This window comes from Lactuca sativa, chromosome 9, assembly GCF_002870075.4.
Source record: "Lactuca sativa cultivar Salinas chromosome 9, Lsat_Salinas_v11, whole genome shotgun sequence".
Classification (NCBI taxonomy): Eukaryota; Viridiplantae; Streptophyta; class Magnoliopsida; order Asterales; family Asteraceae; genus Lactuca; species Lactuca sativa.
This window is the reverse complement of record NC_056631.2, coordinates 64,039,691-64,054,403: the sequence shown is the minus strand read 5'-3', so window position 1 is coordinate 64,054,403 and position 14,713 is coordinate 64,039,691. Positions and strand designations below refer to the sequence as shown.

The 14,713-nt window shown below is 35.0% G+C and overlaps 3 protein-coding genes across 3 annotated transcripts; 2 read left to right on the top strand and 1 right to left on the bottom strand.

Moving 5' to 3' along the window:
• Window positions 1-4,384: 4,384 nt before the first annotated feature.
• On the top strand, window positions 4,385-5,475 carry LOC111918660 (uncharacterized). The gene is made up of 4 exons (XM_023914325.3): window positions 4,385-4,632; window positions 4,748-4,814; window positions 5,037-5,141; window positions 5,250-5,475. Exons 1-4 carry the CDS (start codon window positions 4,471-4,473, stop codon window positions 5,312-5,314), a joined length of 399 nt encoding a protein of 132 aa, XP_023770093.1. The 5' UTR covers window positions 4,385-4,470; the 3' UTR covers window positions 5,315-5,475.
• Window positions 5,476-5,671: 196 nt separating this feature from the next.
• LOC111918572 (uncharacterized) lies at window positions 5,672-7,735 on the bottom strand. Its single transcript, XM_023914241.3, has 8 exons — window positions 7,437-7,735; window positions 7,261-7,369; window positions 7,039-7,154; window positions 6,847-6,966; window positions 6,631-6,720; window positions 6,405-6,556; window positions 6,095-6,335; window positions 5,672-6,016 (listed from the first exon to the last, which is right to left on the bottom strand). Exons 1-8 carry the CDS (start codon window positions 7,692-7,694, stop codon window positions 5,864-5,866), a joined length of 1,239 nt encoding a protein of 412 aa, XP_023770009.1. The 5' UTR covers window positions 7,695-7,735; the 3' UTR covers window positions 5,672-5,863.
• Window positions 7,736-12,648: 4,913 nt separating this feature from the next.
• On the top strand, window positions 12,649-14,614 carry LOC111918847 (NADH dehydrogenase [ubiquinone] iron-sulfur protein 6, mitochondrial). The gene is made up of 3 exons (XM_023914489.3): window positions 12,649-12,917; window positions 14,185-14,269; window positions 14,360-14,614. Exons 1-3 carry the CDS (start codon window positions 12,768-12,770, stop codon window positions 14,467-14,469), a joined length of 345 nt encoding a protein of 114 aa, XP_023770257.1. The 5' UTR covers window positions 12,649-12,767; the 3' UTR covers window positions 14,470-14,614.
• The last annotated feature ends 99 nt before the right edge of the window (window positions 14,615-14,713 follow it).

Below are 14,713 nucleotides of genomic sequence, written 5' to 3'. Positions count from 1 at the left end.
CTACACCTCTTCTTTGAAGCAACCTTCTTGATCTTCAAGTTCCTTTCTAAAATTTCCGTCCTCCAAAGCTTTTTCCCTCAAATGATGGAAGCTCACACGAAATCTAGGGTTTACAGGTTCTCTAGGATGATATGGAGGTTGAGGGAGGGACATAACACCCTTTATATAGGATACAACTCCCGGAATTAGGGTTTTCCTCATTCATACCAGACTCGCCGAGTCCCCTTAGCCGACTCGCCGAGTCGGTCACTTACTCCTCGACCCGGATCCCGCTCGGACTCGCCGAGTTCCTCCTGTGACTTGACGAGTCGGCCCTTTGACTTAGAGTTTCCTTTCCTTTCTTGACCTTCCTGATTTTGGGTGTTACACATCCATCGTCTCCACAGTAACTTTTGATGGCTCCAAGTATAATGATTGGATGCGCAACATCATAATGGCTCTTTTTTTCGAGGGCAAATAATATGTCCTTGAAGAGAAACTCGTTGAAGTCGATGAAGCTACTGCTACTCTTGAATAACTAGCCTCCTATAGAAAACACTACGACGATGCAACAAAAGTTGCTTGCATTATCATCGCCACAATGGCTCCTGGGTTATAGAGGTTTTATGAGGACTATTGCCATCTTGAGATGAATAATGACATTGTGGAAATGTACCACAAAAGAGCTCGTCAAGAGAAGTTTTAAGCGGTCAAGTTCCTCATGGCTTGCGAAATGAAAGAACGAGAGTATGTATGCAACCACGTGTAGAGAATGCAAAGATACGTAGAGCGCCTGGTTAAGCTCAATGTAGATTTTGACGAGGAGTTGACCATTGACATGGTCCTAAATTCCTTTCCAAGTTGTTATGATCCGTTTATATTAGCTTATCATTTGAACAACACAGAAACCATATCGGGCCAACTCCATAACTTGCAACAGACTACTGAGTCGGGATTAAAGGGGAAGAATTCAACCCCTCCTGTTAAGGCTCCCGTTATCGCCATTGAAAAAGGTAAAGGGGAGAAAAGGAAGGCTGCTCCCAAAGTTAACTAAAAGAACAAGACCCATGCAGGGTCATCAAGAAATGGGGCAAAGGCAAAGCCCAACTTAGACATTCCAGCTGTTAGTGACCCTAAAAGGCCATTTGTTACTATTAATGACAATGGACATTGGAAGAGGAGTTTCCCCAAATACTTGAAAGACATCAAGGATGGCAAGGTGAAGCCATCCTCGGCATGTACATACACTATTCAAACTAATAACTCACCATCTACTCATTTTTGGGTCCTTTGTACATGACGTGAATTTCACATTTTGCTCTGATTTACATAGGCTAAAAGAAAGTGATGTGATGGAGCATGGAAGGATAATTTCGACAATGGAAAATAGGCGATCTTTTATTGTTACCAAGATTGGTACTTATCAGCTCGTGCTTGTAGTGATGTTAGGATTAATTTAATTAATTGTTGCTACTCGTCATAAATGACACAAAACATTTAGACAAGGTTTTCGCTCCGCTTTTAATGATTTGAATGGTTCAATTTTAGTTTATAAATATTGTGTTTTTATATTTGAAGCTTTACCCTGTAATGGTGTATATGAAACCGTGACTTGTGTTGATAGCTTATGCAATAGTGTATCTCATATTGATTCGTCTAATGGTCTAGACAAGGAATGCTTGTGACATTGTCGTATTGGACACATTAACAAAAAATGTATCGCCTAACTCCAAAAGGATGGAGTCTTGGAATCTTTTGACCTAAGGCCAAATGATGAATGTGAATCTTGTCTTTTGGGCAAGATGACACAATCACCTTTCACTGGATCTTGTGAAAAAGGTGAGGGTTTGTTAGACCTAATATACACAAATGTGTATGAACCATTCATATCCACCACTAGAGATGCTAATCGATTTTATATAACATATTAGGTAGATATGTCCATTTCTTACCATCTCCTACTGTATATTTACTAATATGGTGTGTATCAATTATGTCAGGTAATGCAAGCATCAGGGGAGCATGAATGACTTTTTTGATATAGAATCTGTACTAGTAGGTATAGATCAACACACATCTACATGGATTATCATTTGTAAATAATTTATGCTCTTAAATACAGGCCATCTGGCATAACAAATGCTTATGTCCACATCTAAGCAAAATACCAACTTTTCTCTTAAATATTAATTACCCCCAAAATTTATAACTAATAACAAATATAAATATAATGTTTTTATTTTTTGTAACTTGCCTTCAATAAAAATAAAATTCCAATTTTTTTGTAATTTGTCTTCAATATATAAAAGAGTTAATTGCCAGAAATATCAATGTACCTTACCAAAGTTAAGGAAAGTTTGTTTTTATTTATTGCACTTTATCCTAAAAATATATAAATAAAACTAAATTCAGGATAAAGTATAATCATTATCATAGGTTTAAAGTATCTAATCATTGTCACGGGGTTAAATGGAAGTACGGTTAGTAAAGCATTACAATTGGTGATCTTATATAATTATGAAGTTATTTAGGTGGTTACATGACAAGTCAAGCACGAGTTGCGTGGAGGGAGGGACCAAAACACTCAGTTGTGGCATGATAGGTTTAATCATGAGATACAATTGTGTATTCATTGTCATTAACAAAACCCAAAGGATGAATGCTTTTAGTGGCCATAACGAATGTGCGGTGTCATCTCGATACATGGTACCTATGGTCGAGTTTTCACATTTCTTATACATGTTGGTGCTGTCTTTTGTCACCATTTCCAGTCCTTCTTAAAACTAACAGAAAATAGGAAAGAAAGAAGATTTGATGGTGATTCATAAGTGTTGGTCTTACATTTTCATGTATATTGAATTTGGAGTGTAATTTTGGAGTGTAACATGGGAGGATGATGTCTACACCTGTATGAAAGAGGTTAATGAGGAACATTAAGAGGTTGCAGTGGGATACTACTGTTAGTATCAATGGTGTATCTGGGGATAACAATATAATGCACCTATAAATTTATGTTCTGTTATCATATAGTATTTTTTTTTTCTTGATGACAATTTTATCATTTCCTTAATTTTATATTTTACTAAGAAATATGTAATATTTTATTTTCTTGTGGCCAATTTCATCATTATCATAATTTTTTGAGGGCATTTTTCTCATTATCGTATCTAACCAAATTACAATTTAAGTCATATTAATATGTTTATTTTGAGGCAATTACGTCATTAGTAAATTATGAACGAACATCTATGCGAGTTCTATTTAAGATCATTTAATGTTTTAATTTAAAAAAAAAAGTATTTATAATTAAAGTATCTAAAAGTTTTTTTTCTTTGGTTTAAAAGTTTTTTTTTTTGATATTTAAAAATGAATCATTATATAATATCTTTCACATAAACAAATTAAAATTGATGATAATAGTAAAACAAAGGTAAAACAATTTATTAGATAAATCATGTTTTGTTCTCAACTTCTCATTGATTACGATATAATATGCAAAAATTATTTGTTTTTAAATACAAGTAGAAAAAAAGGTTATATATTGTCAAATAGAAGTGAAAAAAGGTTGGTATTTATTATTCGTATTCGTCGTTTTAGCACGGATAAACGGCTAGTGTATATATAGATATATACAAACATCTCAACACACACAAAAGGGAAACTCTAAGGTCCCGTTTGATATGCATCTTTCAAGGTTCAAACAAATATTTCTGGCTGAATGGTCCGAAAAAACTGTTTGATTTGCACAAAAAAATGGTCTTTCTCGGTAAGATATGTCTTTCCCAGAAAGCCTCAAAATCATATCTTTCTGGTTGAATAGGTTGGAAAGACAATTATGCACAAAACCCGACTCTTTCTTTATTTCTTGGATTATTAATTTTTTATATAACTTTTTTTAAATTTTTTTTTTTATTGAATTATTACTTTTTTTCATCATTCAACACAGTCAATCAGATGCACAATCAAACAACATGGTTTCTTTCTCAGTCAGAAAACTTTTCCAAACAACACTTTATCAGACATCACTATCCCAAACAGAAACTATCAAACGAGACCTAACTCTCTCTACATACTCATCACAATTAAGTATTAATTAAATAAACTAATTATTATTTTATGTTATATTTGTCGTGTTGTGTTTTTTGTTTTTTAATCAGTTCGTTTTCGTGTTAATTGAAAAAATACGATATCATGTTGTGTCATGTTCGTGTTATATAAGCTCTGTCTTGTAATATTATGTCAGACAAAAATACCACACAATCGCCCCGTTTGTCTCCGCTTTTAAACACAAGATGCACAGCTACAAAGTTTTAATTTACTCTAAATAAAAAGGCTAGGGACTAAATAAGATTTTTTCCGAGACCTGAGGGGAACGTACTGCTAGTTTCTTGTCGACAAAATACAAATAACGAACTGCGGAAGCCCTTGTTCAACATTTGAAACCCTAATTTGCCTTGAGCTTCAAAGGGAGACAGAAAGCGATATATCGAAATGGCTGTTTTTAACGTGGTACAGAAGCGGCGGAGAGCCGCCATCGCAGACCGCAAAAGAGCGGTGCATGGTGATCCTTTTACTGGAAAGGTCAAGCATAAGCCCCAAAACACTGTTATCTCCGGGAAACGTAAGCGAAAGATCCTGAAAAAATGGCGTCGGGTATGTTATAGTTTTGTGTATAATAAGTTTACCTGTAGTCTTATCTTGGACAAAATTGCTTAGCTACGTGACTAATTAAAGCGGTTTACTGAACAATCTACTAAACATTGAGCAGGACCAGAAGGAGGCTGTCGAAAAGGGGCTTATTACAATGGAAGATATCGAGATGGCTGTTGCAGATGGTATGTATACCATCGTCACTTTCCATTATTTTGTTTGTAATATCAACACAAATGAATGCATCCATTAGGAGTAGACATCGGATAAGAAGAGATGAGTACCAGTTTCTGATGATATCCCACATCTTGTAAATCGAAAGTTATGATGTTGTGGTGCATAACTATGTATATGTATTTAGTCATTGACCATCAATCATATCTCTTACTGCTGTTGCATATTTACAGGATCAGGAACGTCATCTCAAGATGCCATTAAATCTCCAGTAAAGTTTCACATGAAAAAGAGTGTGAAAATCAAATCAAAGCGTGCAACCAAGAAAGAAAAGAAAGGTATGCATTCTTGATGAGAATTTCTGCTAATAAACTTGTTGTTTGTAGCTGTTGTTTTGATGTTCATGTTATTTTTGACTTAAATCTGTGCATCACATTCGCTTGTAGGTAAGAACAAAAGAAAATCAGATAAGCCAGCCATGGAGGGTTCATCAGATGTGATGATGGAGTGATGATTAGTGAATGATCCATTTGTTATTTTGAAGATGTCTTTAGATGTTTGTAGAATGTTAGCTACCCACCCAAACTTATTCTTCTTATCAAATATGTAAGAATGAAATGCTGAAACTATTCTCTACTGTTTTATAAGTTAATGATATTTACTTGAAAGCTATGAGGATTCTGTCTCAAAACATGAAAAGCTCCCATTTAAAGCTTTAATTTTTGTTCAGCTCATCATACATGATTGGTATGTATGTATAATACTTGTGTTATGGTCTTCATCAGATTCAGATGTCATGTTAATTTTGGTATTTGACAAGTAATCTCTCAATTTCTCTTCAAGTCACATAATGGTTCAACCATTCAAGTGAAAATAGCAATGACAAATTTATAAAAATATATATGTTTAAATATGGTAATTTTCATTCAGCTCACAAAACAGACAGCAAACGCTTATATCCCTCCATATTCGGACATAAAATTAACAAAAACAAAAATAAAAATGCCCTACATTGTTTTCTGTGTGTATGACATAAGATAACAGATGAAATGCCATGGCTCTATCTCCTGAATAAACCTGAATTTTGTAGTGTCTTGCAATAATCAGAAATGGTTGATGAATTCTTCACTAATTCCCATATCTTCCCAGAGTTCTTCAGCCAGTCTCTCTCAGACACAGTTCTTGAAAATGATGGACTACTCATTGATAAAACCTGAACCCACAAACAAACAAACTCCATCACACAATGGTTCACACACACACATAAAAAAAAAAAAAACAAGAAACATACCTGATCACGGAGGTTCCACAAGGAAGAATGATAACTCTCATGTTGTGTCCCCAATGAGTCAGTGTTAGTCTTGGATGCAATAAAGAATGACTTAATTGGTGCAGCAGCAGAAGCAGAAGCAGAATCACCATCATCTACATTCTGATGTTTCTGTTTGTTGAATGAAGTGGAGCTAAAATACTGATTAAGTCCTTTCTTTAGTTGAACTAGATAATGTGGTGCAACATCTTGTTCATGAAGCCTGCAAAAAATAGTAATGAGCATCATGCATACAAAAAGATCAAGAAAGGGAAAAAAAAAGATAACTCACTTTGTGTGCACAAAAACAGGAGAAGCCATGTATTCTTCTCCAACCTCTTGAATTTTATCTTTCACCTCTTTATCAGATCCTAAATTAGAGCTCTGTGGATGGGAAAGAGAAAGGGAGGATGGGTCTGGTATGCTATGCTTTAGCAAGTCCACCTGCCAATCACAAAAAGGAAACCCTAAGTTGGCTGGAATGGAATGGAATGAGTAATTACATTCCATGATCATACCGTTGCCATCAAACGCCACATGTTGTTATCATGAACTCCTTCTGAAACCACCAATATAATGTGACAAATGGATGTTAAGAGAACACCAAGCTACAAGGGTTCCTTGCAGGATTTGTCAAAAGATAACAGAGTCAATTAGAGAAAGCATATCATAAAATGGACATAATTAACACAAGATTAAATGGTAACAACATCTACTTGTTTTAAGGTACATACCTGTATGCTCATGAGTTCATGAGCCAACTCAGCAGGTAAGGGTTCACCACCCAAAACTGATATTGTGGATGAACCATCAGGTCTAATCATTTCAGCCAAAATCGATGGACTGTAAACAGGCTGCATTCATACAGCACAATTTAGCATGACGTAAAGAAACTAAGAGAGGTTTGGGAATTTAAACGTGCAAACCTGTGTATCAAGAAGTATGATCCTTTCAGAAGTGATTCTAGGTTCGATACCAACTGTACAATGCCTTGCCATGGCCTTGGTTTCCATGGATTCTATCGGAAAAGGAGGCAACATCCCTACTCCGAATGATAACAGAAAATTAATCACTATTAATTGAAGTCACAAATGCAAGTGTATATACAGATGACTAGTGAAATAGAAGAAGCATGAATGCTAGGCTACCGGGGGAAGTTGCATCAAAGCCATAAATCTCATTCATGATAGTAGACTTGCCAACTCCCGCAGGACCAATCACTCCGATCACCGTAAAATCGGTATTGTCCGTCAAAAACTGCGATCAAACGAGTTCAATATACGACAGATAGATGGGTTGAGTTGAAAAAAGGCTAGCAACCTACCGGAAGGAAGCGATCGGTGTGGAAATCCCAGGAGTCGGATAACAGATTGAGAAAGCCAACGGAGGGAAGGCGAGAGCGGAGTGACGATGAAGCGTCATCGGGGCCACCGCCGCCTCCACCGCCACCAGGTCCGCGATTATACTTGGCTGCAGTGACTAGAGCTGGCTTGGCTAATAGGATTTTGGGGGCTTGATGAGAGGAAGCAGACGATGAGGCGTTTGCATTTGAGGAACCGCTTCCTCCACCTATTGCTGCCATTGCTGGCGACTCCTCACTGTGTGGAATTGCTGAACAGAAGGGGGGTTTTCAAGCGTATAGCATCTGAAAACTAGTTGGGTTTATTTTCATTTAAGCCCCCTCAAATTCTGACGTTGCTGCTATAGAACCCTTCAGAATTACAATTCTCAATCAGAATTTTATTTTGCTAATGAAACAAGTCCAGTCATCCTTTGCGATTTGAAATAGGAAAATGATGTGTATGGGTAATAAACTTTACTCCGTATATGCATTTATTCACTTATGTTTTTGTGTATATAACTATATATGACCATAAAACTTGTTTACCATGTTCAAAAAACATACATATGATTTGTTAGCGTAGGTTTAAGATCAAACATGAATTTTTCTACCAGACATGAGTTTTTTGGTCATCTTATCCGACCAAATGAAAACGCGCACACACATACACATACTTTCTTTGTTATTATGTTCAAACCCACAAATCTTCAAATGTTCAAGAATAAACACACACACATAATGCTTAAATCCAATAATCTAAAACAAATCTGATGAAGAACTCAAGAACTCAAACCCATAAATCATTTGATTATTAAACTCATAAATCTTTTGATGCTCAAGAAGTAGATAACATCTCAAGATGATCTTCGTCTTGCATCTTGCTCTGAAACGCAAGAACATGATGAACACACATACACACACATTAGAGCTGAAAAAGGATTTCTCGTTTCAGGTGGAATTTTCAAATTATAGGGTTTGAAACGAAATCAAAATTGATTTGCCTTAAAGTCATGTTCATTCATCAACCTTAAGGTTTTTGTGGTGGCTTTCTAGAGTTCTAGTGAGTTTTTTAAAATAAAAACATATGACATATTTGAAAATTGTGTTCCACAACCATGACATATATGAACAATCGATTATTGAGTTTTTGAAAATACCATGTCTTTGAAGGTTCATCAATGGCAGATCTGATTGTTCATATATGACATATCTAGAGCAATTTTGTGGTGGGAGAAGATGACGGAAGTCTCATTGGAGCTACGAAGGATGACAAACACAGTTAAACCTATAATGTTCTTATACGACAAATATATGGATTTTTTGTTGAGCTTTTTTCCGGATAAGATCTCTGAAATCCTACCGGAGCTACCAAGCACCCCGAGAACCAATTAAACCTACAATAGCCAATCATAAGTAATATTTTTGAATATTATAAACAAGTTTAATGATTATATGTGTACAAAAATATATATATGGGACTATGTATGTACATGAGATAATGTTTATTATACCTATAAGTCATTAACCTATTTGAAATTATATAGACTACATTTTTGATTTTTTTACTTTTAGAATAGTTAGACTTACAAAATCAAGTAACTAATAATTGTTGTAGAACTAACTTTTATGGTAAACATAAGTTTCTTTAGCTATTTCTGAACTTAGTTTAAATATTAAATATTTATTAAGAAATTTCTTTTATATAGAAAATATCTTACGACGAACTGAAGCAAATTTCATAAAACAAAAAATTATTCAGATATGTTGCAAACCCTATTGTTGTAGTTTTCAAATAATCATGTATTCTCATTGATGGTTATCGTTCCATGTATTTCTAGTTGTTGTATTGGTTTGTTAAAGATTTAGAGTAACTTACTTATAAGTTGTAACCATAGTTGGAACATTGTACTTGTATTTGTTTGTTGGAAAATTCTAGTTGATTAGTAGGTAATTAATGTATTTAGTAGTATTGTTTCATGAAATTATAGTTGATTTGTTGGAAATTAGTGTACTTTAGTAGTATTTTTTTTTTTGAAATTCAAGTTGTAATTGTATTGGTTTGTTGGAAAATCCTTATGTTTACTTTGCATTACAATATTTTATTGTGTTTAGGATGATGGTTATGTCATCTTTGTTGAGAATACCTAAAACCAAGACAATGTGCAATAAACGAGTAAAAGAAAAAAGACAACCTAATGAATCAAAGAAAAGAGTTGATGTTTGATGCTTGGAGATGCTTTGACGAGGTCATGATAAAAGATGATGATGGAGTAAAATGGGAGCATGGAAAATACAAATTTTGCGTCACGATTCTCAAAGCTGATACGCGGAATAACGGTACTTATAGCTTGAGAAAACATTATCCTAACTACAAAAAAAATCGGATAGTACTAAAAATTAAAGTACACCTCAATTTTTAAGAAAATAGTGGTGATAGAAGTGTAAGTATATTGAAGCTCGACGACAAAAGGATAAAAAAAAGCTTTATTAAGTTTATCCAACTATGGGTGGACTACCCTTTAAATTTGTTGAAAATGAAGCATTTATTGAGTATACGAGCACACTTGATGAAAATCTAACTTTACCATCTCGACATAAAATTAGTAATGATGTTGCAATTTATTATTTTGATGAAAGAAAAATTGTTGGATTACTTAAGTAGTACAACAACTACAATGCATTTGATTATGAACACTTGGACTAACTTGTGTCAAATGATCAACTATATGGGTCATGACACATTTCATAGATGAAAATTGGATCATGCACAAAAACATCATTAATTTTATACCTGTCGATAGTCATAAGCGAAATGACATAGACCGTGAGTTATTAGATTACATTCATGGTTAGGGTATTAAAAATGTTATGAATATGACAGTTGATAATGTGACTTCCATCAATAAAGAAATAGACTTCTTGATTAAAAAATTTCCAAACATGTATGTCATGGGCAAACATTTCCACATAACAAGTGAGTGTATATTAGATCCATACCGAATAAGTTTGTCGACACCTATAGTAGAGGTTTTGGTTTGCACCCAATATTGGGTTAGAAAAAAAAAATTAAGGAAAACAATTGTAGACAATATTGAAGATCTTTTAAAAGACGACGGTGTAGCGGTGAGTAATAAGTTTGAACTTATGTCTTGTTTTTTATACAAAATCATTGATTACATACTAACTTTGTTTTATTTCTAGTTTTTACTTTTATACCAGGTTTGAAGAGGCGACACACAATAAAAACGGACAAGGAAAAAGGTTGACGCCAATGAACATTTTAGAGTAGATAATTGATATGTTGAATTTTTAGTATCCATTTTTAACTTGATTTGGAATGGAATTGGAATGGAAGTACTTGTATTGGTTATATTTGGTTCTCGACTTTGTAATACTAATGATAGAGACTTTGTAATACTAATGATAAAGTACCCGTTATGTAGTCTTATGCTTATATGTTTTTTCACACTTGTTTTTTTCCCAACATTTTTAGTTTATATAGAATTTTGATCATCATTGAACTGCCATGTGTCTCTCTCATATGAGCCTAGGATGAGCTAATTTTTTTTTCTTGTATATTATCTTCTATGTTGGTTAATCACCTTTATTGGATTAGTATAATATAAACACCACGAAAAATTACTGACAAAACTAAACGGATTTCGAATGACAAGTCACATGTCGTTGCTCACCTTACCCTAAAAGAATCCCAAAATTCGAATGACAAGCCACATGTCGTTGCCCGCCTTACCCTTAAAAGAAGCCCACCTCAATCCCATATATTGTAGAAGAGGGAGAACCGACACAAACATGTCATTCACGAGATTTTTTTTGGGGGAAATGACTTATTAGGGTAATTAACTATTGTCTTTATACTCAATCGGTCACTTTATTTTTTTTTTGTATCTCATTACCATTGAACTTTTTGTAGGTGTGCACAGAAACCATTGAAACCGGCTAGTGAAGGTTTCCGGCAATTTCTTATCTCCGACGACTCTCTGGTCGTCTTCTCCGGCGAGCCTCCGGCAAAAATGAGTTTTTCCGGCGGACTTTTCTTGACTGTCATCCAAGCGGCATCCACCGCCGGTGTTGCTGCTTAGCTTTCTCCACCCTCCCCTCTCTCCCTCCTGTCGATTTGCTGCCACCTCCCTTTTGCCGTCGGTAAACCACTATTACCACCTCCTGCTGCTTGCTGCTACTATAAGTCATCAAACTGAGACCCAAGGATCCATCGAAAATCTCATTTTTGCCGGAGGCTCGCCGGAGAAGACGACTGGAGAGTCGCCGGAGATAAGAAATTGCCGAAAACCTTCAATAGCCGGTTTCAATGGTTTCTGTGAACACTTACAACAAGTTCAATGGTAAATGAGATACAAAAAAAGGAAAGTGACCAATTGAGTACAAGGGCAACAATTAATTACCCTAATAAGTCATCTCCCCCCCCCCCCCCCCCCCCTTTTTTTTTTCCTTCACTCGTCGAGCTCCATGTAAAAGGTACATCCTTACTAGGGATGAGCGTAGGCGGGTACCCGCCTCATTTGGCGAGAACCGGAACCGGAACAGGAACCGGCGGTTCCTAGAAAGTTAGAATCGGAACCGGAACCGCTCTAGGCGGTTCTTAAATATTTGGAACTAGTCCCAGAACCGGCGGTTCCGGTTCCGGAAGCGGGTAACCCGGTCGCATTAATTTTGTTAACTTTTTTCGACAAAACCGCAATTTAGTTCGATCCAAATTAAATCAATTCGGACCAATGACGGACAAAATCGGACCAATATATTCTAAACCGGTCTAAGTAACACACCTTTATATGAAATTATATATATATATATATATATATATATATATATATATATATATATATATATATATATATATATATATATATATATAAACCGGTTCCGGCAAGTACCCTACGGGTAGCGGTTCCGAAAAAACGAGAACCGAAACCGGAACCGCCTTAGGCTGTTCCATAACTTTAGGAACCGGAACCGGCAGTTCCGAGGCGGTTCCAAAAGCGGATACCCGGTTTCGATGCTCATCCCTAATCCTTACCGTGTCACTCTATTTAGCAGAGGAATCAACTTTTTATGTGTCTCATTATTCATGTGAATGACAAAAAAGTTGAAGGTGCTCAAATGAAATAACTAAAAACTAGATGGGGCTACAAGTTACAATTTACAACCCGTTTCGTACTTTGGTTCAATCAAATCGGCTGCTACAAGCACAAGAGGAAGCGCAGGCCGAGAACTTCAACCCTATTACCTACGATCTTCATTTCTCCATTCAAACCATCCTTGATCTCAATTGATTCGATGGCAATGAACGGGGCGAAACGAGGATTTTCCATGACTTCCAATTTTCTGAAAGCCCTGAAAACATCTTCTTCTTCATCGTCGCTCAGACCCTTCAGCGGCGTCGTTAACAGCGAAATCACCACCAGCCACACCGCTAAATGGATGCAGGTTAGTATAACCCCTAAAAAGGTGTTCTTTTCCTTGTATTACCAGTTGGTCGATTAGGTTTTCCATGTATATGTTATTCATTTCACAATGGGGCATACACATCAAGTCATAAACAAACAATCAGACGCTAATTTCATGAAGTTAACTAGTCATTTGTTAATAAAAATCATGAATTGTTAAATCTTGTAATCTAGAATCTTAATAAAGCTCAAACCAGTAAGTGTGCGTTTGGAAAACCAAACTTCGTCTAAAACCATTGGGTGGAGGTGGAGCTGCATTTTAGAGGGTTGGACAAGTTTCATGCCCCCTAGTAATACATACTGTTATTTGACATCTGTGTTAAGATTCAACAGTTAAAGATATATGCCCCTTGTGCCCTATACTTGTTTCTTGATTTTTAATCTGATTATTTCCTCTTCTCAGACATTTTTGCCATCAATGTGTTTCCGTGTATATTATAAATGGCATTATTTGTTCTTCATTTCAATCCAATACTTTTGATTCTGATAATCATCACTTGAAATTTTATTATTGGTTTGTGAATCTAAATTGGAATGAAAAATTTCCCCCCATGTTGTGTATGGTTGATAAATCAATGCAGTTGAATTCCATCAAAATCTTTATTTGAATGATGTTATCATTCCTGATCTTTCACTAAAAAGATTAAATCAACCTTAAAAACCCTTTTATGTTAAAAAATTACCATGGCCACTACATTATACATCTTTTTAGAACAATCTAAAAAAATAGCTGCCTTCTACCTGAGACAAATTTTTTAAGTATGTAAAAGATCATGTCTTCGTCTTAGTTATATGTGCAATCCATCTTTACTAAAAAATATAGCTTAATAAATATAAGTTTTTGTTGATTGCTAATTGTAATTCTATCATTTTATAAAGGGTTTTATGCAGAAAAGTCCCATTATTTTGGGAATATTTTGATAAAGTCCTAAATCTTTTTTTTTTTTAACAGAAAAGCCCCGATTATTTAACATTTTGTCCAAATTAACGAAAAAGTTTTTTTTTATTTTTTTTATTTAAACAGGAATTGATAGATTATGTGATTTTCCCAAAATAATGAGACTTTTCTGCATAAAACCCTACTTTTATAAAATAAAAAAGTAGTCGCATTAAAAATCAACAAAGGTTATTTTTCCATTTTATACAATTTACATTCCAATTCATTCGATATATACCCCCAAAAGAATTCATTCCATTCCATGTCAACCAAACACATGATCTCATTGTTTATCCCTTGTGATTGACAGGATACAAGCAAGAAATCTCCCATGGAGTTGATCAATGAAGTCCCTCCCATCAAAGTTGAGGGCAGGATTGCAGCATGTGAAGGAGGTTGCTTTCTCTTCCCACTCTTACTTATATAATATCTTGTCTAAAATACATCATATTTAACTTAGTTTTACTGTATTTTTCTTATTGCAGACACAAATCCTGCACTTGGGCATCCCATAGAGTTCATATGCCTTGACAAGAGTGAACCAGCTGTTTGCAAGTACTGTGGCCTACGCTATGTCCAGGATCACCATCACTAGATTTTATCTTAAAACACCACTCTTCTATATTCATGCTGCATGTTTCCAGCTTGTGTTCCATTTTCTATTTTAACAATGTACTAAATCTTTATAAAGCTTCTTGGCATGTGTCCAAATAATGATATACTCATCAGACTTTATTCAATTTTCCAATAGGTGCATAAATTCTCTTTGCAAAAATGGTCATTTGATATAAATTTCATTGAAAGCAAAAAAAAAAAAAAAAAAGACAAACACAAAACTG

What these genes read in the sequence shown, in the direction of transcription:
- LOC111918660 (XM_023914325.3), top strand. Translation starts at nt 4,471, where the DNA reads ATGGCTGTTTTTAACGTGGTACAGAAGCGGCGGAGAGCCGCCATCGCA. An exon ending in TCCTGAAAAAATGGCGTCGG is followed by an intron (nt 4,633 to 4,747) that starts GTATGTTATAGT and finishes AACATTGAGCAG; the next exon opens with GACCAGAAGGAGGCTGTCGA. An exon ending in CGAGATGGCTGTTGCAGATG is followed by an intron (nt 4,815 to 5,036) that starts GTATGTATACCA and finishes GCATATTTACAG; the next exon opens with GATCAGGAACGTCATCTCAA.
- LOC111918572 (XM_023914241.3), bottom strand. Translation starts at nt 7,694, where the DNA reads ATGGCAGCAATAGGTGGAGGAAGCGGTTCCTCAAATGCAAACGCCTCA. An exon ending in CTTTGATGCAACTTCCCCCG is followed by an intron (nt 7,155 to 7,260) that starts GTAGCCTAGCAT and finishes CATTCGGAGTAG; the next exon opens with GGATGTTGCCTCCTTTTCCG. An exon ending in TGTGGAACCTCCGTGATCAG is followed by an intron (nt 6,017 to 6,094) that starts GTATGTTTCTTG and finishes TTGTGGGTTCAG; the next exon opens with GTTTTATCAATGAGTAGTCC.
- LOC111918847 (XM_023914489.3), top strand. Translation starts at nt 12,768, where the DNA reads ATGGCAATGAACGGGGCGAAACGAGGATTTTCCATGACTTCCAATTTT. An exon ending in ACACCGCTAAATGGATGCAG is followed by an intron (nt 12,918 to 14,184) that starts GTTAGTATAACC and finishes TGTGATTGACAG; the next exon opens with GATACAAGCAAGAAATCTCC. An exon ending in GATTGCAGCATGTGAAGGAG is followed by an intron (nt 14,270 to 14,359) that starts GTTGCTTTCTCT and finishes TTCTTATTGCAG; the next exon opens with ACACAAATCCTGCACTTGGG.